We start from the raw sequence: 27,300 nt of genomic DNA on the forward strand, positions 1-27,300 counted from the left end.
ATCTTTCTATGGTTGGTTGGTTGCAGGCGCGTACGCAGGATTTTTTCAAGGGGGGGGGTTTTAACATTTATAAATCGGTCCGAAAATTTCGCAACGACTCAGCCAGCCGCTGAATAAGCGGGGGGGGGGGGGGGGGGGGGGGGGGGGGGGGGGGGGGTAAGAGGACACATTTTTTTTTTTTTTTTTTTGGTCCCAAAAAAATCGCAACGACTCAGCCGACCGCTGAATAAGCGGGGGGGGGGGGGTAAGAGGACACTTTTTTTTTTTTTTTTGGTCTCGAAATTTGGAAATTTGACATTTTGCTCCGTTGGGGGGGGGGTAAGGTCACCTTTTTTAGGTCGGCCATGGGAATAATTTTTTTTTTTTTTTTTTTTTTTTTTAATAATTAAAAAAAAAAAAAAAAAAAAAAAAAAATCAAAAGGGGGGGTTTTAGGTTTTTTTTAGGGGGGTTTACACACAAAAAATTTCCAAAGGGGGGGGTTTAACCCCCCAAACCCCCCCCCCCTGCGTACGCGCCTGGTTGGTTGGATGCTTGAAGGATCTTGCCTCCACCTACGTGGTGAAAAACATGTTTTCTTTGGTTTTGATGTATTGTGGTGTACTTTTTTGATATTTGTTTTCTTGTTCTTGTTATTGATCGATCGTTTGTTATAGCTTTTGTTTTGTTTTCAGACGTCGCCTCTTTAAAAGAATCCCGGATATGTTACAGTTAAATGTAAGAGTAATTGTATTTTTGTTTCAATCATTATAATTTATCTACTTTGATGTGTATAAATGTAGTTTTATTTACTTGATTATTTATTCCTTGTTTGTTAATGTTTCTTCACGTTTTGTATATCTATTTTCTTAGGAAATAAACAGCCCAATAAATTTTTGACAAACATATTTTGATTACTTTATGATCGGCTGTTGATAGTTTGCTATCATTTTTATTCTTTTGTGATTATAAGCACATGATGATTAAAAAGTAATTGAGCAAGAAATTTGGTACATTGATGTTTAATGTCCAGGTGTCCCAAAGTACATGTATGATCCATCTTATTCTCCTTCTTATTCTTCTTCTCCTTTTCTCCTTATTCTTATCATTCTTCTCCTTCTTCTTTTCATCTCCTGTTCTTCTCATTTTTCTTCTTTTTTCTTTTTCTTCATTAAATTACTCTTTATTTTGTATTATTTCTCTTTATCCTCTTTCTCTCCTTTCTTCTTCTTCTTTATCTTTATCTTCTTTTGTTTAGTTTTGCTTGTTTAACTCTGTATTATTGTTTTTTCTCTTCTTCTCATAACTCTTTATTCCTTTTTTTTCCTTTTCTTTTTTCTTCATCTTCTTCTTTCCATCCCGTTGTCATTAGCCCCATTTTCTTTCAAGAAAATTAATAACTATATTTTAGATATTACATCACTTAAACATTGGTATTTATTACTTCTAAGGAAATTGTCTCTGTCATTGAACTCGAAGCTTAAGCCATTAAAAATATTTGGTATGCTATAAAAGGGGTAAAATCTATTTCTACATCTATAAAATTTGTTGCTTTCATGAGAGAATAGAATCGACTGAAATCGAAGGTATCCAGAACATTCCAAGAAAAATGGATATTTTATAATTTATAACGGGATGTGGGATTACAAATTGAGTAATATTTCATACATTTATGGCTGTTATGTCTACTGACGTCTACCATAGAATAAACAAAGAGATAGTTCATGAAAAATTACAATTTTATTAGTTGAGGAACTTTACCGTCATATACATTCCTTTGGTTACCCTTACGTTTCTATTTTGGATAACATCGTCATATTTTGTGAAAGTATCTCCGAGACAACATGTTATACAGTGCATCTCAGAAAAACCGCGAAACCCGACAACAATTAGATATTGTAAACAAACTCAGAGCTGTATGAAATATAATTCACTACTTTAGAAGTAATATGATTTTAAAAGATACACTAACGACATTAATCCATGCACGCTTCACTGAGTAACATTGTTTTGAAAATGGCATGTGAAAAATCCATTTGTGCCAAAATTTGATGAAACCGTCTAAAATGTTGGTAATAGTGTGGGAAAGATTTTGTCCAAAGGGCATATAACGCACAGAATAAACAGTCAAAATATATAATTTACCGTTCAGGAAGGGCTCCATTTTCAATCAGTAGAGGGGGAATTTTCATTGCTCGAGGGACATTTATTGATTTCTCTAAAATCTGAGGTTGTTCGCCCCTGTCATCCCGGAAATGGTTACCCTCTTCTTTTTAGACATATTAACTGCTTATGTAAAAGGCATATCTTAACGCAATAAAAATCTTGCATAGGTATTATTGAACGCTAATATTTCCCTTACGTTATTTGCGCATGTGCTACAAACGTTTTCACTGTGTTAACGGAAATGGCAATAATTAATTTTGCCTGGTGAAGCATGTGTGGATTAATGCAGTCAAAGCATCATTTGAAAGTACCTGTATAACAATTCTACTTTAAAAATAGTAGGAATTTGTTTTTAAACAGCTAAAAAATTTGTTCACAATAACAATTTGTTTGGGGGTTTCGTTTTTTCTGGGACGCACTGTACATGTATAAACTGGCGTAATGTGCTTATGAAGCTGTACAAACCATCAGGGAGTTCGCGGTTTAAATGACGTGCGTGTTAAGGAATTTTAGCTCTTGTTTCTATATAACAAATGCCTTAAATTTACCTAGGGTATACATACAAAGATATTGTGCCGTATTCCAGGACTCAGCAAGGTTTTTACAATGATTCTAAGCTTCATTTTGGGGTTAGATAGAAAAATTATGACAGAAGAAAAACAAAAGGATGATAACAGTATGGTTCGTAAAAGAGGGGAATCGGGAAAAACAAGAAAAATGACAAAAGGAACTGAAAAGAAAAGGGGAAGAAGAAGTTAATGTCGATGATAATCATGATGATGACGAAGTAGAAGAGGTTGATGATGATGATGATGATGATGACGATGACGATGATGATGATGATTATGATGATGAAGATGAAGAAGAAGAAGAAGTTGATGTTGATGATGATGAAGATGATGCAGATGGTGAATAAGAGGAAGAAGAAGAAGAAGAAGAAGAAGAAGAAAAAGAAGAAGAAGTAGTAGTAGAAATAGAAAAAGAGGAAAGAGAAGAAGAGAAGAATGAGATAATAAGACGGTGGACAAAGATAAAGACAGATTAGAAGTCAAGAAAGAAGCAGATTAGGAACAGTAACATGAGTATCTTTTAATAAATCTCAAGTATGCGCAAAGGAGAATCATCAATTTTGGATGACTGATGGGTAATATTACTTATTCCTAAGTGAAGAGGAATGTAGTTGAATTACGCTTGACTCTTTCTTAAGACTCTCGTTACAGCAGACCAGAAAGTTTCAGCAAGAGAATTGTCGTTCATATCCTTCCAAGGGAATTTCCCCGCTTCTCTTTTCTACGTCACGACGGCAAGCATACGTAGACTCATGTGACCGCAGTCATCTTCAACTTTCATCTTTCGAGAAAAAAAAACACTGTCTATACAATGCGTACACAAAATAAACACAATTTGAAAATATCCTCCAAAATAATAATTTCACGATATCTGCATGATTGTTTTCCTTATGAAATTATCAATGAGGGTCTACTAAACACGGTTGCCAATATTTTGCGCTTGAGAGAGCACTGTTCAATTTCGGAAAATTCGCGAATTGGAGCAGAATGCATATCTGGGCCCCCATCTTATAAGGAGTTGCAATTTATTCGGATCAGTCGCCAGTCCTTTTATTAATCGCAGTCTCCTATCTCTTATGCACATAGTTGCAATTCATATCGCTCGCAAATGAATTGCGAATAATCGCAATTGTTTATGAGACGGGGCCTAGGCAAAAATTGCAGCAGCTATCAATAATTGATTTTGACCATCAGTTGATCTTCGGCCTTACATCTGCAGTCGCGCTCCAGTACCGCTTACCCCCACACCAATACACACACACGCACACTCGCGCGTACACGCACACGCACACAACACTGTAATTTTGTTTCATCACTGAATTTCCCTTGTTTAATCTTTCTTTTTGTGTACACAAATTGTTCAATTCTGATAAAAAGAGAGATAACGTCTAATTTCTTGACACGTATTTTAGTACCTTTGTCTGTCACATCATGATCGCCTCCTTTAATTGTTATGATATGTTGCCGTCTGAAGCATTTGAAAAGCATGCAGTGGGTGACATGTCGATCTTTCACATCCATATTTAATCGAAGAAAACAAATTATTTCCTTTGTCAGTAAGATGTTACCTTTCCTACATTTCTAATTCAACATGCAACACCTTATTTCTTGGTTGGTAAGTTGTAAAAGGTGAAGGGAGATTAAATGTGAAAGGAGAAGCTACGCCCCCCCCCCCCCCCCTCAGTCCTCCTCCTAATTAATCAACAGCTGCGTTCATTCGTATTTCATCTGCCCCTCAACTGTCTGGAACCACTCTATGCCACTATTTAAAGCAATATGCTTGCCTGGGGCCGAATGATCCTCCTCAATCTTTAGAAAGAAAGGTAATGATTTTTATTTTGTTTATTGTGATACTTTTTATTATTTATCCACCGAGTAATGAATGGACCCCAGTGCCCCCTTAATTTCAATCATACGCTTGTTTAAATCCCAATGATACCCCTCAATCTCCCGAGGAAAAGACAACCAATAAAAACCTTTGATAGTGATGTATCAAGACGCCTTAGTAATGATCAATCCGCACTGCCAGTAATATCTTTCATGAAAAAGGTTTGAGGCCTCTCTGTGATCGGGTAACTCAGTAAATGCTCGACTTTAAAGATAAAGTTGAGTTCTGGTCATACAATTGCCTTGTGGAAGAAACGGTGTGGAATCGATCAGAAAAGGTTGATCATCTAGCATATAGGTATTGGTGTGTACTGCAAGGTTCTGGAATCATCAAAATGATAAGACATTTGGCCCAGTCTTGGTAAAGTTACAAGCACTGTACAAAGAAAGATGTATATGGGGGCTACATGAACATGTGGCATAAAAAATACGTCCCGATTGTCCCATCCAATATTTAGAATATGAAAGCATTTGAAGAGCCATACTTTTCAGTGAACATGTTTTATCTGATGTTCTTCCACACTTGCATAATACCAATGGTAAGGCTCATAATTATTTTTCACCTCTTCCCAAAACTCAACGTTCTCGTTAAAAAAGGTCGAGCATTAATGCAACGAGTAGAATAATGATAATAATTTTAAAAAACGGATTCTCCAAAATGGGTTGATGAAGGAAAATATAGCATAATGTATTTGTTATGTAAACTTGTTTTAAATGAATCGTTCAAATTGAGAATATGATAAAAGTTCTTTACTCCCAACCGGTCCTAACCTTCAATAATCCTGATCTTAAGCTGACAATCCTAATGCGTGCTGTCGACTCAAGATAGCACCAATAAGGGAGTTTACAGATACAATCTGCGCATGGGCAGATAAAGGTCATTTGTACCAAAATGATAAAACTCACAGAGATGAATACTGGATATGCGCTCATGAAAGTTATGTAACATTATTCATTTATGCACCAAAGGTACATTCTATGATACGCAGGTGGAAGTATTCTTTTCAAGAGGTCAAACAAAAGGTATTCATGAAGCACATCTAGGACTTTGGCAGTTATTATTCTAAGATGCTCAAAGTGGAACTTCTCCATGTGTAAAAGATCTGTGGATATTTGGGGTCATTTGTACCATGTGCTATCTGTTAGCTCCCTTATATCACGCCACCTGATGTAATTGTGTATGTTGCCCATAATGCGTTCCTCGATGTTTTTCAAGACTGGACGATTGCGTTTTTACACTGGAACTATTTAAACTCATCTTTATGATTAATATACTTACTGTCTACTCTTGTCGTAGTGTCGGTAAGGTAGATCGGGCAAGGCAGCCTATGTACGGAGTTAGCGAGAGTGTCTGGCCAACACAGGATACCATCCCAGGTACGGTTACAGTGGACACCTGTGACAGAAGATGAAAAGGCAGACAAATAAATTATTGCTTAGAACATTTGTAATTATACGATTGTATAAACTTTTTTGTTTTAGAGTGAGCTTAGCGACTGGGCGCAAAAAGGCATTTTAATTAGAACATTTGTAATAATACGATTGTATAAACTTCTTTTTTAGAGTGAGCTTAGCGACTGGGCGCAAAAAGGCATTTTAATTGAGGGATTGAAACTGACATTTTTCATGGGTTAGAGACTATTTGCAAAGTCCCTGAGCAAGAATATTTTTTTTCTTCACTTTCCAATTTTTTTTTTTTTTAATATCTTGGACACTGGCGTTTTTTCGTACTTTTCGTTGGGGGGCGGGGGGGGGGGGCGTGTCTATGCAGCCCCAACCCTGGTTATGCTGCTAACTCACTACTTAACCCCAACAAATTGTACATTTATCATTGAAAATTAGCCCTGTTATTAAATCTTTAATTAAATTTGAAAAAGTTTCCCTTTGCAAAAAATCTCCCGTCTTAACCAGATAAAAACAATTATGAGATATATAGAGATCAGTGATGCTGTACGAGAATTTCAGGAGATTTTCTCCATTTCCTCAAAGCATCCCCGAATAAGAGTGTTAAACTTATTCGTGTATTCCCGTCAGTAAACAGATGGGGGTTCAACCTGCGTCCTACTTCAACGCACAATTTTACATAATACATACAATGGAAACATACACTGAACATCAGTTCCTATTTTAGTCATAAGCCTGGGGATATTCACATTCATTTTTTATTCATAATATTTCTTCCCCCCAAGCCTCTCTCATGAAAACGCACCGACGCTGCCTCAAGGGGAGTATTCGGGTACTTTGACTCGCTAAGCGTAGCTTTTCGTATCAGGTTCGCCGTGTATCCTTGATACATCTGTGCCGATGTATTTCGAAACCCAAGGACACATAATCGTCCCCGGGGGTGCGTACCCCTATGCTGGGGGAATGAATTGGCCACAGGTTGTAGTTAGCTTTTATCGATAGTTATATTCAAGTAGGCAACAGTAGATAACAGTGGTCCTCAGAGTTTCTACAATGCAATACAATAAGTGTTTGACCAGGGAGGTGAGACTTTATTACAAGCCCTGGTTTGACACTTATTCCTGTATCACTATTACATGAATTTCCATTTTTCAAGTAACCCTAGCTGCTTTTGTGTATTCAGTTTGGATAAAACATGAAAAAATGACACACCAACGTTGTTCTGACGTTAAATGTACAACGACAAAGTGTGCACTCATACTTGTTTACATAATGTCTTTCGGTTTAAGGTTTTTCACCTGTAACATTCATTAAAAACTCATTATTTATTCATCTAATTTCAACCTGTTTTGGTTAACCGAACTCCCTTCAACGCTCAAATTCTCATGAACACTTCACTCCGATCCTCCGCGGTCTCCACCGTTTACCAATACCCCAGCGTGTACAATTACAAATTATCCTCCTTGTCTTCAAAATCTGTGATAGTCACTGTCCGACATATCTTTCAATACCTATCAAATCCGAGGCAACCTCTTCCCGGCTGCGGGCTTCTATTTCTTCACACCTACAACTTAAATTATGTCTGGTCCCGCGTTAAGATACGTTACGGTGACAGAGCTCTCTGTCTCTGACGCCGCTTCCAAACTTTGGAACAACCTCCCTCCCTACATCTAAGAATGCTCTATTTCAACACACCTTCATAGCCATATTAAAAACCTACTTGTTTAAATGCCTCTATAAAGCAATTCACATTTTTTCTTTCAATATATAAATATATGCATATTTCTATTTCGGCGTCCGTAATTACATCGGCATTAGTAGTGGTGGTTATTGTATTTGACTGCTAAGAAAGCATAAATGCCTGTTAGTAAGCAACCAGAGGACCGACGGCGTTAGGTCCTCTCCGAGGGATCTGTAGTATGTAATATGGAAAATGTTGGTGATGTTGTCCTAGCTCTCTGTTGGGTAGAAGTAGGCTTAATATGTTTATATGCATAATGCCTGCTAGGACAACAGCACCATGGCGCCTAGAGACATAGTATCAGGCACGGTAAAAATCCATCTCATTGTTGCTATCACTATTTTCAATACATTCTACGACGTAAAACTCATGACATCAATGCAGTCATTTTCGAAAACATCGGAACATTCATCTTATCAGGAATACTTCAAGATTACCAAAATAGGCTAAACATTATCAGCAAATTGCATGATAATCGCATTAACTTTACTGGAACAGGAAGTTTGCATTGAAATTAGAGCAATGCTCACATTTACATAAATGAGTGGGACTACGCGAGACCCCAAGGGTATCACAATCCTTTACTAAACGACACACATGTAATTGATCGGTTACGGCAATTAGCCTTTATTATTCAAAATGCAATAACTTAAATGGTATGCAATTACATGGAACTCAATTACACAAACGTGCGATTCAGTCCAGGGCGTATGTGTCGTTTGAAGAATATTACCATTTTCACCCTGTAGGTATTAATATAAAGTGCACTCCGCCATTTTGCTAAATTTGTTGGATGGCTCAAAGGAATTACTTTGCATTAGCCTTTCGAATGTCAACGATGCACTCTGTCCTATTAATAGATGTAACATAATTTCCCTTCCCTAAGCCTGCGGCCTGTATGGGGACACCTGCTTTTTACAGGGCTGTCGTCTATTAAATGCCTAATTGTCAAGATTCCCTTTTCTATATTTTGCGAGCAAGCGAAACGTGCGAGCATTGTCAATGTGTCATTTTACTGCAGCGGCTGATAATGTTTTTAAATCATACTAATATACTTAAGAAATCACAGGAGGCCACTTCATTGTACGAAAATTGGTAATTGGTGAATTAACGGGGACTGTATGCCTCCCCTCCTCCCGGCGGATTGGTTAGGGCTATATCCCCACCATCCTTCCTAGTTCATGAACATACAAATGCATGCTAATGCTACTAAAGGTCAACCCTTCTCCCTTCAATATTTTGTTTCGTTCTACATACAGGTGGTCCATACCAAGTGTAAAGTAAACCACTTATAAAGTTTCGAAACTCAAGTTCGATTGATTATAGCTCTCTTATCATGGCATTATCTTTGCTTTTATTATTTTCATTAAAAAGTCTGTTTATTCCTTTTGTATTGTTATATTATATTATTATATATTTTTATGATTCTGCAGCCATGGAGCGAGCGTTACATTAGAATAAGGGGCACACAAATTGGGAATAATTTTTAAAAGGAGTAAACCCACTTTCTAACGAATTTTTAGTGGTCTTTTTTACAAACGGTTTAAACAAAATTAGAGGGTAATTTACCGTTTCAGAATTTCCCTTCAAATACAAAAGATGGAAGTTAGCTTTTCATGGAATTATATTAAAAAGTAGATTTCAAAACCAATTTGAATTAGGAACGGGATTATCGCGAATCATATTCTTTAGATTATGAAGAGCTTTTACTTGTTCGTGGCAAATCTAGTGACGGAATTGGTTGCTCTATATTACTTTTGTTATATCATACGGCTCCTATGACAATGAGATTTCACACACAAATCGATGATCAGTACAAGAATGCCGGATGTATATAACTTTCGCTACAGAAGGTATACAAAAGTTGTAACCTAGTTGGACTCCATCTCACAGCAAGTGGCCTGCTTCTCCTTGCCCTTCCATGCTCCCTTTTTACGCATCCACTTCCGAATCTGAAGAACACCGATACTCCATTTTATCACCACCTTCGGGAATTGAACTCTCGGGAAGAACAGAGTGAGATCGATTGGTCGTCTCACCGATGTGTATCTCTATCAAACCCTAATTCTGGCCGGATCAACTGCACCGTTATCTTGCCTCTGTGTCTCTCATCCTCTTGGACTTTGTCTTTCCTCCCCTTCGCCAGCCCTAACTTAACACGTGCTGAACCAGTGAGGTAAGACATTGAGCGTCTTGAAAGTTTCGCAGGAAGGGTATGTGAACCCTCCTCGTATGTCACTGATAAGTGGTAACAGAATACCGAGAGCATTAAACATTCTGTGGTCGAGATGTTTAAAAAAAAAAGCACACATGCATGCAAACCGTACAAGTTGCTACTCGATAATGTGAGTATTTTAGGTTACAGCGTGAATATGAGATATCTGATGATACCTCAATTACCCTACTTGAACCTAGATAATGAGGAACCGTAATGATCATTACACGTTTGTTTTGTTGTGAATCCGTTCAGGAGATCTAGTTCCAGTCCAATTATCTCCGCATGTATTTCATTCAATGAATAAAAGAAACGTAACACTTTTCTTTCACTGTATATGGATATTTTTTCTCTAAACAAACAGTTATGTTGCAAAGATGTTAAACAACCTAAACGGTGTGCAAGTGGTTAGTGGTTAAAGCTAAAGACCAGTTATGGTCATGCAATTGCATAGTGAAAGAAACGTTGTGAAATCGATCAGAAAAGGTTGATCATCTAGCATAGATGTACTGCAAGGTTCTGGAATCATCAAAATTATAAGAAATTTGGCCAAGTCTTCATAAAGGTAGAAGCACTGTACACAGAAAGATGTATGGGACTACACACACGGGTGGACACGTGCATTTGTATCTCTCAACAGTATATAGATATACTAATTTACCAAATATATCAATTAGTAGGCGGTTTTCCGTCAAAATTGTTATCGTCATGTAATATTCAAAACATATTCTTTCACATGATTGGTAATAAGAGCTTCCAGTTCATTTTTTGAAATTGGGGCGTTTCCAATACTGGTCTTTACCTTTAACGAATTCCCCCACTCCCTTTCTCCATCTCTCTTTCACTCACTCTCTCTCTCTCTCTCTCTCTCTCCCTCCTTCTCTCTCTCTCTCTCTCTCTCTCTCTCTCTTTGTTTCTCCCTCTATTATATTTCTCTCTCTCTTCCATCTCCCTTTTTTCATCCGGTTTACTATGTATCTTCCCTGTCTATATATATATATATATATATATATATATATATTTCTAATTTCTCTTCTGTTATATATCTTTACAACCATTTCGCTTCTCTCCGTCTCTCTCGCTCCCTCCCTCTCTTTCTATCTCTCACTCCCCCCCCCCCCCCTTCTCTCATTATCCCTATGTCTATCTTTCTTCTATTCCCTTTGACTGAACTTCAATCTTAAACATGATTTTTATTATGTTTTAATGAAATGCACTCCCCTCAAAACATGGTCGGATAAGTTATGTTAAACGTGCTCAAGATGAAAGCATCCTCAGCGTCTATTTTTCTCATGTCCACTGTTACTGCAGTTAATTTGTTCATTCATAAACGAGATAATGCAGGCTCTCGGAGTCTCGGTGCAAAGCATATATACAACAGAAGAAAACCAGGAAATAGAAGTGGAACGACACTAATGACCTAAAGTAGGGGAGAAGGCATTTGGATAAAAACAGTAATCAATGATATTTGTGTAAATGACAAACGGGAGAGTTGTCCCTGAATATATCCCAATCCACTGACTAACTTGCCAATTTGAGATTCGCTTAGCCTACGTGATCTCATGCTTAAAGAGAAGGTTGAGTTCTGGGAAGAGGTGAAAAATAATTTGTGAGCATTACTCATTCTTATTATGCAAGTGTGGAAGAACATCAGTTAAGACATGTTCCCTGAAAAGCATGGCTCTTCAAATGCCTTCATATTCTAAATATGCATGTAACATCGTAACAATTGGGGGGCCGGCTTTTTACGCCACGTGTTCGTGAAGTCCCATATACATCTTTCTGTGCAAGTGTTTGTAACTTTACCAAGACTTGGCCACATTTCTTATCATTTTGATGATTCCAGAACCTTGCAATACACACACATTCTTATATGCTAGATGATCAACCTTTTCTGGTCGGTTCCACACCGTTTCTTTCATAATGCAATCGCATGACCACAACTCAACTTCATCTTTAACCATATTATAGGTCCGTTTTAATTCAAACTTTTGCCATCTGGTTTATACTCTGATTTTTCTGCTTTCATGTGAGTGTACCTGTCCCAATGGTCGGATTACCCTTTAAAGGTCGCACACCTTGAACTACGTAACATGAAAGCCAATTAGCACTTCGTTTTGCAAAGACGGCGTCGACGCCACAGATTCCAATCGAACCCCTTTATGATGTTTTGCCTATATGCATATATTGGCAAGTAACATCCAGGCTTAAATCACTTCAATCATGTACAGTTTATGTTCATCAGCCATACATCGACTTATTCTGATTTCCTGACGAAGTATCCCTCTGCTTTTTTTGTTTAAATCAATTTCTCCTGTTCTCAAGATCTCCGTTTACTCTTTAAACATCACAACTTGAAGCAGGCATTGATTCCAGCCTTGCCAGATTTACCCAAAGTAAATGTACATATCATTTATTTTAGTGGTTTTCTAGACATTTGTATGCACATCTTCAATAACGCCGGAGTCCTTAAAATGAACGATGCATCATAAGACAACCATCCATCGTCCACCCTTCCCTTGAAGTTGAAGGAATGTAAACATAGTGCATTGTATAGTAAAAGTCGACGGGGTAAAAATAAGATGTCCTTATTTTTTCATTTTTTGTGTGTGCAGATACCCCTTCAAGAATAGAGATCACAACCATCCTGGAGTGTATCTTGAGCTCCGTTCATATTGAAGCCATATCATTGTGTAGTTGAGAATCATTTATCCGACATCGATGAATTTCTTGTGTAATGGCAAATTCGAAGAAGCAAAATAAATACCTGACAGATTTAATTGTTCTCAAATCAAACCAGTCACAGCTCAGCTTATCTTTATTTCCAATGAAGAACAACTGTTGATTTCGAGAGAAAATGTAGTTGGCAGGCTTTACCGATGGATAACCCTTTAAGGATATTGAACACCGACTATCGAGCTAATAGGCCAACTAAATGCATCAATAGAAGGACGCGTTCGCCAAGTCAATGGCCTTGACCATCACATTACCTACATATATATTACCTCTTAGTCCATTGTCTTGCTAAGCACGTACTTACAGAGCGAACGGTACGAGAAAAATAAAATGGAAAGAAGATCGAAGCATTTGTTGAGTACCATAAGGGCGTTACCGCACATGTTTTAAAACAGAGTTGACGCCCGTGTCGCTCTTGCCAGGCGATGCACTCACATGCTTTTTACACAAACGATGTAGTATTGTACAGGGGGTATCTCACTAAAAGCGGCGAATGCTTGCAAACGTTGCGAATTTTTGGGACGTTTTGCTAACGCGTGGCACTCAATGGGTCGATTTTTATATCGGCACCATATTGTCATGTGGTCACTAGTATTGACGAATCAAAAGGAACTTCTTACAACCGTTTGAAAAGGCTTACGACTGTTTTGCAAACGCTTGCAACCTTTTACAAACCTTATGCAACCCTTTGACGAACCATGAACCTATTTGTATTAGGTTCATGGACGAACCCTCGCGAAACCCCTAATTCGCTACGTTCGCAAGCATTCGCTGCTCAGCGATACTCCCTGCAAACGACGTAGCATTTTAAAGATTCAATCGTGAGGAGAATGAGAGGGGCGGGGGCGGGGGCGGGGGGGGGGGAGTCTGGGTCCTCGCGTATAGATTTTTTTTGTACAGCCTGTAATCTGGATAGATGCGATCCACAGGGCCTGGGGATTGAACACGCTTTAGCAATTTCGATTTGTCGCTGCAGCAACTTGATTCCGAGCACACTCTCTATGACAAATCCTTCCCTGGTTGAAAATAGCTCCCATGGCTTTATACAAAAGGACGAAGGCTATCGACTTCCAATTGCTTGCACAAAGACACCGCGTGACCAGAATGGTAAAATAAACACCCACTATCTTAGGAGAGGTCTCGGGTTGATAGAGGAGATGGTTCAAATATATCCCCTAACACCACCATTAACCTGAAGTCAGTCTCGAAGCATGACTTTATGTACAAAATTAAGTTAAAATATATGATGTATTACAGTTTAAAGGTACAATCGTGTTATTTTTTACATGTTATCAAGTAGTAAAACTATCGATAGATCTGTCTCATATGAAATGAAGCATCTCTGAAAATTATAACACATTTTTTGTCAGTATTCATTATGAGAATACAGAAAAAAAATTAAAGAGTCATAAGAATGTCTAATGTTGTGGCCTTGATCTCAACTTCAACCAAAGACTTGGAAGACCAGCTGACAGGTCTCAGCAGGAAGAGCAAACGTATTGGCCTAACTATGCACAAAGAGAAAACTAAATATATGACTAACGATGACACAGATGAAAACATCGAGATAGAAGGTCGAACGTTAGAGAGAGTGAGCAGTCACAAGTATCTGGGACAAACTTTGAAAATGGAGGACACCACAAAAGAAGAAGTTATGATGAGAGTAAAAGCAGGATGGATGAAAAGTTGGAAGATACAAAGACATGTTGACCGATAAAAACATACCCATGTCACTAAGAAGAAGAATGTTCAACCAATGCATTCTAACAACTATGAAATATGGATCAGAAACATGGTCATTGACAAAGGATCTAGAACAGAAGCTTGTGACTACTCAACGAGCTATGGAGAGAAAGATGTCGCATTTATCTCTGCGAGACAAAATCAACCACGAAGTCATACGCCAAAAAACAAAGGTTAAAGACATCATGGAGACAGTCAGAGAATCAAAGTGAAGATGGGCTGGGCATGTAGCAAGACTTCGGGACAATAGATGGACAAATCGTTTAACAGAATGGCAACCAAGGATGGGAAAGAGAAGAAGAGGAAGGCAGAAAAGAAAGAGAGATGACCTAACATCATACATGGGAACTGCCGCTTGTACTAGGACAGCTAGAGACAGAAGAGAATGGAAATTTCATAAGGAGGGCTTTGTCCAACGTCTGGATGAACTATAGCCTGATAGATAGATAGATAGAAGAATGTTTTATATACCGTGGTAAGACTCACGATCATAATTAGAGATGTGGTTTTAAAGAGAAGGTTGAGTTCTGGGAAGAGGTGAAAAATAATTTGTGAGCATTACTCATTCTTATTATGCAAGTGTGGAAGAACATCAGATAAGACATGTTCCCTGAAAAGCATGGCTCTTCAAATGCCTTCATATTCTAAATATGCATGTAACATCGTAAAAATCGGGGGCCGCATTTTTACGCCACGTGTTCGTGTAGTCCCATATACATCTTTCTGTGTACAGTGTTTGTAACTTTACCAAGACTTGGCCAAATTTCTTATCATTTTGATGATTCCAGAACCTTGCAATACACACAAATTCTTATATGCTAGATGATCAACCTTTTCTGGTCGGTTCCACACCGTTTCTTTCACAATGCAATCGCATGACCAGAATTCAACTTCATCTTTAAGCCCATGCAGCTTCCCTAAGGCGCTATAAACATTCAAGGAATTCATCTTCATCTTTAAAGGGCTTTACATTTTACGAAACCGCTCTTATCGTGCTGCAATCCGAAATCTTAGTAGTCTGAAAATTCAAAAGCTAAATAGTAAATATCCTTATAAAATCTTATGATCAAACTAAAATGTGGTTCAACGCTGTAGCGACCCCTGTCATGCTTGTGTTTTTAGGCGATCGACATTTCCTGTGGACTTTTCTTCAGCAAATACAAGATTTGTCTCTTTATTTCAACATTAATCCGAATGATTTTAGTCTAAAAATTCAAAGGTCTTATATTAAATTTCCTTTCGAAATTCTTGTAAACAAAAAGCATTAAGTCCAATGCCATAGCAACCCCTGTTATGCCTGTGTTTCTCTTTATGTCTACATTATTGCGTACTTAAAAATCTTTAAAAATTAATATAACTTTTCAAAACTATTATGTTAATTGTCAAAAATCGTGTAGGATTTACAAAAAGTATGATATACGTTTTTACAAGATTACAGTTATTAAATACGATATCATTTCCACGGCTGTGTGTCCTTATTCGTTGTACCATGCTTTATATCTCAATTGACCACATCCTCATGAACTTTTAAGAAAGCGGCATACATCACTTGGTTTCATATTACTCTAATACCTGTGTTCGCGCCTATGGAATATGGCGCCAAATTAATGCTGTTAATCAGCATCATTTTATCATAATGTCAAACTCATGTTAAAAGATATCAGGTAATCGAGACTTCCATTCGGCACATTTGTTAGATCGGAACTTTGCTAGTAAATGCTTCTAATATACAACATTGCTGCAATCAATCATGATATGAGCTTCTTTCCATGGAAACTAAATGGATCTTGAATTTAGTCCTGGTTGTAAATACGTAGAACAGAACACATAAGAAAACAAAAAGAAATACTGAATTGAATGTCATCTTTTACGAGCTTAATGTTCAGTTCGTAAATTGCAAACAATCTCCGGCATTCACATTATATCCAAAAGAATACTTAACTGTCAAACAAATGGGGTGTAAGGGTTTTATTCCACAGGAAAATATACAGACAAGCCACTACAGATGATATAATATTCAGCGAGATATGAGTTTAACTTTATGATCGTAAAGGATTCTCATAACCCAATTTCATCAAATCATATATCATATCTAAAACAAAATGACTTTTCTGTTAAAAAGTATCCAGGCATGTTTATGATAGTTGGAATGCACTTCAATTGGTTCGATTTCCCTTGCGTTATCCATCACGAGTAAAGCCAGAATAAGACCCGCTTCATTTCTTTAAGTTCACAATCTTTCACATTATGCGTTAAGTTTACGAGATGGGGTAGAAGAAAGGAAGCGCTTGTATCGTTATGGCATAAGTGGTTGCCAAATTTCTCACTGATTGCGCCAAAATGGAGATTTGTAATTTCATTTGTTATGATATACCAGCGACCTCGGTTATTGGCCTAAATCTTTCAATGACCTTTATGCTTAATAGACAAGTTGAAATCGAGCCCCCTACATCCTGTAAGAAGCGTGCAAAAAGCATGTTACATGTGGTATTAGATTGGTTTTGACGGACAGAAATTCGGGAACGCGAGTAACTTTCTGTGATATATTATCGTGCCCTCGAGAAAGTTTCTCGCATGTACGGCATTTATTAGGTCGACATAAGAAACTTCCGTTCTGAATTCTTATTCATTGACTTGATTTTTTTGTGTATTTCCTCTTTATTCAGATATGTTGTTGATTTGATGTGCATAGAAAAGTTTGCATTCAAGGCTCGATGAAATTTTTCATTCAATCGATTGATACATGTTTCAATATTTGAAGCAAAGGAGGGAGTGAGAGGGCGGTTTAATATATCCTCTTATGAAGTACTACATGTTGGACATGTAATAACGGGTTTGATGATATTAAAAACAGGGTTTTTTATTTGTTTTGTTTTGTTTACCTATTAAATGTTAGATCTAAATAGGGTAGTTATGTGAGAAAAACTATATACTCCTTAAATATCCGGTACAAATTGAAAGTTACTAAAATAAAGAAGATTGACCAGGAAAATAGATGCATGAAATGGTATACATTATAAACTGACTATAGAAATTGTTAACTTGGTAATACATAACCAGCAAAATACTTTCATACCTATCTAGATTCAAAGCAAAAATGATATTTCATGGGAAAATGCGAAATGAATATAGATATGATATTCTCTTTTTTAACCTTCATAACCCCTCTCTCAATCTTTCTCTCTTTGTCTATCTCTCTCTCTATATATATATATATATATATATATATATTTCTTTCTCACTCGAGCACACAAACATACACGCACACATACCTACACACACAAACACACACACTTTCTCGTTTTTCTCTTTTCTTTTCTCTCTCTCTCTCTTTCCCGCTCTCTATTTATCTTACCTATCATCTTCCATGTTCCACTCTCTTACACTGTCTATATCCCGTCTCGCTTATCTTATTTTAGTAGGTCATTTCTAAAATTATCTGTCTGTTCTTAATTCCCCGCCCTTCATTTCCCCCCTCGATCATTAGATCCTTGAATTTTGTGGTTTGAACCAATTTGACATGCTTTGTTGCCTCTGGTTAATGATGGGCTGTACAAAGGTGTGATACATGGGCGAGAATACCGAGATATAGTTATTATAGAACATAATCGTATCTATCCATCTTTCAAGACATAGTATTGTTCATCTACGTGTGTACACGGGGAATCCACGAGTCCGGGGGTTTGGGGGCGGCGTCAAGTTGCGCATGCGCCCTTTAAGTAGGGAGAGGGAACTTAAATCTTTGCGCCCCTATCGACTTTGGCCAACTCTACCATAAAGCTAGCGTAATGCCCGTTGCACAACACAAGGCGTCATCGCTCTGACGTAGGTCTGCGTCAGACGGCTCGTGTGATATATGACGCTTCATGTGAAAGTATGACGCCGTGCAAAACAAAAAGTGATGCAATATGAACGGTGCAAACATTCCGTTGAAATGCTGGCGCCTTCATATAGGCTTCCTTTGCGCTATGTTGATTGCAATTAGCCAATGCACATGTTATTAAACAAATTGCTTGCACGGTTCATTATGCAACTACATTTTGTTCGATGTTACGCTCACATCACGCGTAGAGACCGCAAGTTACTGACGCAGCCCTGCGCTTTCAGAATGGCGTCATGTGTGCAACGGGCTTTCGGCACAGACTTGACTAGGGCAAGCAATAGCGCAATCAAAATGATGCGATCCCTAAGTTTGCTTACGACCCTCAACATCAACATTCTGTATACGCCACTTCCTACCGGGCTCTCAACACCATCAGCAATTCTAGACTGATTCCCAGTCGATTCGTCACACACGATTAGGCCATCACGCGACCTACATTCGGAATGTGAGTAAAGCTTGTCGAATGCATCGTTTGTGATCGCTCGCGAATGTTTCAAATTAATCAGCGGTACTTACTTTAAAATAATGTACCTGAATGCACAATAAACAGCAGAGTAAGATTTTTAAATGGGCAATTCTATCCGTTTAAATAGGGTTTATTTGAAAGGAGATCTTGTTGAGTCTACATTCCCTTCGAATTGATTCGACTACTTTACTTAAGATTGGCATTGGCACTTAATCACACCTGGCCCACTTGTCGCAGTCTGATCTTGAAAACGTCTATGTTTTGTTTTTTTCTTCATGATGTCTCTTTGGTCATTTGGTGTTCATTGGACTTCACACTTCGCCATCTGATCCTAGAAAGGTTGGGTTTTTTGTACGATGCCTCTTTCTTCATGTAATGTTCACCGAACTTCAGTCTTTCTTTGACATGGAAAGACACATTCATTTATTTCATTCCGCCTGTCTGATTATTCACTTCGTCTTCAGTCACACAGCATGGCTTAATTGCGTACTATACAAGTGACAGGATAATGGTGCGTAGCTTATACAAATAGAAAGAGGAGTTTTTGACTTTCGAAGGAATTGTGAACGAAACTGCCTGGAAGCGATAGAAAACGATTAATTTAACTAAGTATTGATTTATAAGATTCATTGTCTTTGTTAATTATATTGTACTTTAACTGGTATTATTTGAAACAACTGTTAAAGAAATATATAAATTGTAAATTGTTATGCAATTCAGCCGAGACTGCCAAACGATGGTATAAATAAACTAAACTGAATATCATGAAGCACGTAAGAATTGATGCATATTGCTTTTATTTTTTTGAATCATTAACATGATATGAAGTCGAGTATTTGTTGAAGGTCATGCACTAAACAGGAAAATGCGTATATGGGTCATGACAGATTGGTCCATACAATGCAGGTATTTTTTGTCATATTTCACGTGTGAGAGCATTTGAATAGCCATTAATTTTACATGAATTTTGTATTTATGTTATTCTTCCACATTATGACGAGAATAGAGTTGAAAACATATAGTTTGACTTTCCTATAACTCAAGCTGTTTAAATATAGACTATTCCAATACTGTCCGAAAAGCTTTGATCTAAGCCTACGCATCATTATTCTCTTATTTCCGTTCTTGTTTCAACAGATCAACCAAACACTTATTGAACGCTGAATGCGTTAGTCCCTTTCATGTACATGCAGTGCATGTGTTTTAATTAACCACATTGATCTTTGTCAAACAAACGTGTAAAAGAATATTCTTAATGCAGACATAACGTTGCCTGCAGGCGCGTAGCCAGGGAGAGAAAAAGAGAACGAAAAAAGGAAGAGGACGTAGGAAGAAAGGGGGAAATTGAGTTCAAATTAAGGATTAAGAGTCGAGAACGGAACAACGAATCGTCTTCTTTCTCTAAGAATTTAATGAAACGTCAAAGCTTCCGCGCTCCGAAAGAGGGGGACTGAATACAGATAAGGATTAAGGGTCGGGAAATGTACAACGAATCGTCTTCTTTGTCTAATAATACGTCAAAGCTTCCGCGCTTCGCGCAGGAGGAGGGGGTGGGGGCTGAATTCAGAAAAGGATTAAGAGTCGAGAACGGTACTTCGAGTCTTCTTCTTTCTCTAATAATTTAATGAAACTCCAAAGTTTCCGCGCTTTACACGGGAGGGGAGGAAACTGAATTCAGATAAGGATTAAGAGTCGATAACGGTACATCGAATCGTCTTCTTTCTCTAACAAATTGATGATGTCAAAACTTCCACGCTTCGCGCGGGGGGGGGGGGGGGACTGAATACAGATAAGGATTAAGGGTCGAGAAAGGTACAACGAATCGTCTTCTTTGTCAAATAATACGTCAAGGCTTCCGTGCTATGCGCAGGAGGGGCGGACTAAATACATGCAGATAAGGATTAAGGGTCGGGAAAGATACAACGAATCGTCTTCTTTGTCTAATAATACGTCAAGGCTTCCGTGCTATGCACAGGAGGGGCGGACTGAATTCAGACAGGGATAATGAGTCGAGAAAGGTACAACAAATCGTGTTCTTTCAAAGCTTCAGCGCTTCGCGCGGGAGGCCTCCCTGCACCCACCCCCTAGGCAGCGCGCTACGCGCGCTCTTTAAGTGATTCGCACGCTTTGCGTGCTCAATTCCGCCCCCCCCCCCCCTAAAATGAAATCCTGGCTACGCGCTTGCGTTGCCAACTCTAATAATCAGATCTGGAATTTCAACAGATTAACCAAACACTTATTGAACGCTGATTGTGTTATTCCCTTTCATGAGCTTGTAATACACTGGTTTTCATTATCACCATTGATCTTTGTCAAACAAACGTGTAAAAGAATACTCTTAAAATGCAGACATAACGTTGCCAACTCTAATAATCAGAGAGCGTTCGGGGCGAATTAGAATCCTTGACCCAAAAGATATAATGCGTCTCTCATTGATTACCCTGTACTCGATGATGTCGAATTACCACTCTTCAATGTCTACATGGGCGTCTCCAGGACCATCTTGAATAGAGGGGTGGGGTGCCGAGTGTCAGGCCAATTTTGTCGACAATCAAAATCAAAATTGCCGCTCTTCAATGTCTACATGGGCGTCTCCAGACCATCTTGAATGAAAGGGTGACGAGTGTCGGGCCAAATTTGTCCCTAAACAATCTTTAGAATTCTTGACCCAAAGTAGCTACATTAATATCAACCCATTATGGAAAGAATTTATTTCTGTGCTGAATTTATCGCCTATCGTTCTTCAAATTGACAAACATGGTATTTGTCTTTTATTGCTAGGCTTATATTGTTGCAATATGATGTCATGTATCTGAACGAAATATACATAGGCGAGATGTAGTCGAAAGATGGAAATTCGCCAATTTTGATCGGTAAACTGTAATTATGAATCTATCAGCTTATTGCCAAATTGGGGATTTTACAGTTTATTTTCCTATTTAAAGTTCAAAACATCAAACGCAATTAGGCCATGAAAAAATATGGATGCCATTTCTGTTTATGCTCCTAGAAAATATATTATGGTTCTGAATCGAAGATTTTCGCGAAAGGAATAATGCTGTTCCACTTGCAAGCCAAGCAATTATCATAACCCTAGCATTGTGAGTTACCAATCTACATCCGGGTCGAGGGGGCATATGGGTGAACAGTCAAAGCGCCGATTGAAAATCAAACCCGGGACCTCAAGTATTAGAAACATTTACCAAATACCACAGTGCCTGGAGAAAAAATAAATGAAATAAATACGATTTACCGACAAAGCTCTGTATTTTCAGATTCGCTTTATGGGCGGGGGTCACAGCCCCACATCCCCCATCTTCCCTATAGCGACATCCCTGTCGTCTTAATTATCATCAGTCAACCGGTAATGATGTTCACCAAACAGCCGAGTAAAATGCTCCAATAATTACAAGAGCGGAATCGAGATCAAGTGGAATATCTCGCAGTCTAGTATTGCCAGCGGGTTATTTATTATATGGAAGGTCAAATCTATACTGTACCTAGTCAGACTGTATGGTCATCGAGAATTAGAAGGAAAAGGGAAAGAGGGTAGGAGTTTGGCAACAGAAAACTAAAAGCCCTTGGCAACCTTTAGTTCAAATTTGATTCAATTCAATCCAGTCCTATTCAAAGAGCATTTGGCATAGCGTCTCTTCTTTGCAGTTGGAAAGCGCTTTACAATTTGCTTCGCGACGTTGTATAATTGCCGCTTAAACTCAGTTTCAAAGCGTATAATATTATCATAGTTATTAGTAGCGTTCCGAGAAATTAGTGTTCTCCGAGTCATTCTGTTTGTGACGATTTTCCTCCTAATACGTAAGCTCTGCGTTTCCACCCTTTATTGCGGCGTAGTAAACCGAATGGAAAGCTCGTGTGATTTGAGAAACAGAATTTATCTTCAGTGGGTTAAAATCTTAATTGCAAACCTAAAACAGTTGATTAGGCGAAAAGGAACATAAAGTACAAACAGATGTCTTGCTCAGAAAAGACGAATGCCCCTTCACACGTTCCAGCGTTCAGGAGCTGGGTGCTTTGTGTGACACTAAACGAGCTTGGCAAACATCCTTAAATATTCGAGAAACAACTCGGAACGTTAATTTTTACCTGTTCTACTTGAAATAACCAATACTGATTCACGGGAATTCTAAACGTCGACAATACTCGTTGTGTTTCCTGCTGAGCCTTGATGCCTTCAAGCGCGAAGTGTAATTTCACTGACGTAGGAATGCGTCAGCGCCTGATGAATGAATGCGTCAGCGATTGGCGCTGTATTTGACGCGCCACGTGAGGGCGTCAATTTCCAAAAGAAGTAAATACAAAATAGCTGACTTGCATGAAATTCTGAATTTCAAGTTTACAATAAATGTTCACCATAAACTTGATTAGCGTAAATAATAACGCAATTAAAATGACACCGCGTGTGCAACTGGTACTGTGGTTCGAAAGCACCAGAGTTTTGGAAAAGATTGGCACTCGGAGGGTAAAGTATGAACCCTATGTCATGGGCCCGCTGCGTCTGGGGACGTGGCATGGATTCGTCACACATTGCCCTGACATTTTAAGTAACGGAAAAACAGGTCAAACCTGTGTAGTTATGTATACAGACAAACCCGTTTGCCCACTCGATCAGGCTCAGGTGGCTGATCATTTGACAACAAAACGCTGCGGTTTACAGCACTTTCGATAACACGATACGATAGCTTTAAGAAAAGGGGACACAAATATATCAATTTCGAAAATATGATTTAAACGTTTACCCTACTTCTTCAATAGTAGAACAGTTATGTTGATCCTGAATCCTGGGAATTTGAAACTCAATCAGAACAGACAAAGGCAGAATTTAGAAGAGACGGTTAGAAGTAATAGAGAGAAAGTGCGTAGAGATTTTTAGATGGAAGAAAGATATTTTCATCAACAATATCAATCTGAAGGGATTCGCCCAGGCACACAAGGAACAAAAACACAAAATATTTACATTTACCCTTTTAAATACAGTTTTCTTGCTCTTTTTCTCGAGTAAAATTTTGTTCTACTTATTTACCTGCATGTCTGTAAATAATTGTAATTTTTTTTCATGATTATTTTGTTGATGCCGTTTGTACAAAGGGAAAGTTGGGGCTGAAAAGACGTTTTGTTTCATTTTCTTAGTCTGGTTGCTTGTCGATTATTATCTGCGAATACTTGGGGGACAGGGATAAGACTGAAATGATTTCTTGTTTAATATCGACATTATTTTGCTTGTCGGAATGTTTTGTTGAGGTGGGTGGTTTAAGATTACCTGAACAAAGCAGTAATAAGGATGAGAGAAAGGAAAGAAAATTTGATTAAATTCCAATATAAGAGTCATCGCGTCTCCTTTAATGGGGATATTATGTGATAAGCGGATCAATATTACTTCCTTATATAAACTTACTTACAGTGAACATTTTAAGCAAGAATCAAGTCAATAAACGGCGAGCTGTTTTATATAGCAAGCAGGAGTTATCCTTTTGCTAGATAGAACCAGGTATTTAAAGTGAATTGTAGTTTCTCGTCCACAAAAGAGAAACTAAGAGCGGTTTTTACCTGGCCTAAGATCTCGTTGCTCAATAATGGTTGGCATGAACCCAATTTGAAAAAGACATTTCAAAGGTTTTGTAAATTAGTTGTAACAGGACACGAATCGGATGAGGATAAAGCCATTACCAGCTGATGGGCAAGGCAATAGACCCCCTTCTCCCTGGGCAAGACAATTTCCTCTTCCCTGGGCGAATAGAATATATCATTCCCTTGGTAATGCCCTTGTTTCGTATTATTCTACTAATTACAAATGGATTCCAATCGATAATAATAGTCGTGGTGCCATGAAACTACTAAACCTTTAGCTGGAAATCCTGATCGCAAAGACGTTACAAAATCAACCACTGGCAATTTCTGTAGCCTTGTGCTTAAGCTTTCGAAAGGTCTGAACAATACCAGGATGATTACAATGACTTATACATTATTCAATAGTGGTATTTATAGGCAGTTCAATAGTGTAGTGGAGGTGTTCTTGAGATGGTGTCTTCAAAGTCTTTCCGACAGTGTTTGAATTGCTTTGACAATTGAGAGGGATGATGGGTAAGATTCTGAGTCTGGAAACGAAATTAAATTGGGTCGAATGCAATGATTGTCTGCGAGGGCAGACAGAATTCGACACGTTCGATGTATCAGCCCCATCGCCTGGTTTTGACGCAGGGTCATTGGAATCGAGAGTCTGGATGCTCTCTCTCTCTCTATATATATATGTCTCTCTCTCTCTCTCTGTCTCTCTCCCCCTCTCCCCCTCTATCTCTGGCGCACCATCGACTCACAACCTGAACAAAAGGGATGTATTCGTGTTGTGTCTAGAGTGACCTGACTCTCTCTCTCTCTCCCCCCCCCCCCCCCTCCCCATCTATCTCTGGCGCGCCATCGACTCACAACCTGAACAAATGAAATGTATTCGTGTTGTGTCTAGGGTGACCTGACTGATGCCTGGTGCACACGAGGCGTCATTTCGATTGCGTCTTCAGCAGCGCAAATAGAGCATTAGAAGACAATATTTGATTGGCGTAAGGCTGCGTCAGTGACGGGCACAGTCTATGACGCACCAGGCGGGCAAACACGTGAATTTTAATGAATAATACACCAATAGTTCAACGCAATATTTTCCTGTGCAATCGCTCCGCCCCTCTCTCCCCCTCTCTCTCTCTCTCTCTCTCTCTCTCTCTCTCCACCCCCCCCCCCCCACCTTCCCCTTTTCTCTCTCTCTGCCCCTAATTCCCTTTTGTTTTTAAATCTTTTTATAGCTTACCTTCGGTTGGCGGGTCTCTTGCCATTTTCCACGTACAGCTGTTTTTTGCTTCCAGTTTTGCTGTCATTATCTGACGAATGATATTATCTTGTGACGATGCCGAGACACTCATCTGTAATGGATGAAACAAAGCATAAAATCAATGTTTTAATTTAAAAACAAAAAATCTGCATATAAGAGACCGAATTGTGTGTTTAATTGTCCTTTGCTATAAGGATATTTCATCACAGAAATAGGGATAGGGGTTAGAATATATAACATGTAGGTTAGTTAGTTTAAAAAAATCTTTGATTTGTATAGCGTTTGATGGCGGATCATTTATTGCGAGAACATGTGTCGTCAAACCTGTAAAAACAGGAAGGGGTTGGCAATCCGTCCGTTCGTAGAAAGAAAGAAATTGAGTTATACCATATCAAGAAATAATTATTAACACAAAATACCTACTTCAGATTAGAGCATATAAGAATTTTTAAAAAATGGAGGGTATGTAAGAAGAAAGAGAGAAGAAGAAGAAGAAGAAAGAGTATTTAAATGTATATGTTTGTATATTCATCATGACCATGTATATTATATCAAATGTATACTAAAACAGGGCCCTATGAATGTCAATTATATGTTGTTCCTATGTTCATATGTTGAAGCAAGATTGTTCATGGGCATATAAACAATTATCCTATATGGACACAATAAACAAATGAAATGAAATTAAATATACTTATTTATGAAAACATTATTAGCATAAAATATGGGCAGGAGAAATAAGATATTGATTTATCTGCGATACAAATAATCATAAATCCAAAGGTGTCATGATATCATACCAAAAATTTCAGAGGAATTTCTTACCAATATTACCACTCCAAAATATAATCTCCCTCCGCATATCATTTTTGGATTCATTTTTTCTTCCTGCTTTTCATCAGTCATTTGTATACAGTTAAACGCCACCTCATTCAATACGACAACCTTTTTATAGTGCACAATGTTGTCTTCACACATATCACATAAAATAATGGTAAAGAACGTTTTTGAATGGATGAAGAGCGATCAAGTTTCCTTCTGTCTTAAATTTATTGGGCTGGATATTTCCTCAGGCTGTATTTTACCAAGGATATTCTAGGCTCGCCTAGAATCTTCTCAATTATATTGAGTCAAGAATCTTGACTTTTCACCGACGAAAGGAAACGATTTCAAATAATTTGTAGTGTTAAATGGGATCCCCATTTCATTGTATATTCATCTGTAATGCTGTATATATTTAGAGATAATGCAATGATACGAATGTAGGTAATTATATATTTGCCCTCCAGATATACCACATGTGTATTTTTTCTGGATTCTTATCCCTAGAAATGAGACAGCCAATTACAAATGTAACAGAAATAGCCGAGGGCCTTTCTGAAATAAATGCATCTGACATTTTCTTCTTAAACCCTTCCCTTAGAAATAAATGATCTGGATATAGCAGTAGACAGACTTGAAAGAGGGACGATGGAGAAAGATAGTTCAGAGTAATGTACAAACAGGAAAAGAGAGAGATAGAGAGAAGAGAGGGATAAGGAGAAAGAGGGAAAGAGAACAGAGAGAGAGGAGGAGGGGAGGACGGGAAAGGAAAAAAAAACATCTCCTGAAAAGCAAATAAATATGAATACAGCATTAACATTTTAAGAAAGGTCTATTGAAGTTATACAGAAAAGAT

General features: G+C 38.1%; 1 protein-coding gene across 1 annotated transcript in view; it reads right to left on the minus strand.

Moving 5' to 3' along the window:
- The window catches only part of LOC100890057 (vasoactive intestinal polypeptide receptor 1), a 62,151-nt gene extending 36,438 nt beyond the window's left edge, over nucleotides 1-25,713 (minus strand). The window contains exons 1-2 of the mRNA XM_030990413.1: nucleotides 25,602-25,713; nucleotides 5,879-5,995 (exon numbers count right to left, since the gene is read on the minus strand). Coding sequence (XP_030846273.1) covers nucleotides 5,879-5,995; nucleotides 25,602-25,713 — 229 coding nt within the window. The remainder of the gene's footprint in view (nucleotides 1-5,878; nucleotides 5,996-25,601) is intronic.
- Nucleotides 25,714-27,300: the final 1,587 nt, after the last annotated feature.

Source organism: Strongylocentrotus purpuratus, unplaced genomic scaffold, assembly GCF_000002235.5.
Source record: "Strongylocentrotus purpuratus isolate Spur 01 unplaced genomic scaffold, Spur_5.0 spur5_scaffold_19, whole genome shotgun sequence".
Taxonomy (NCBI): domain Eukaryota; kingdom Metazoa; phylum Echinodermata; class Echinoidea; order Camarodonta; family Strongylocentrotidae; genus Strongylocentrotus; species Strongylocentrotus purpuratus.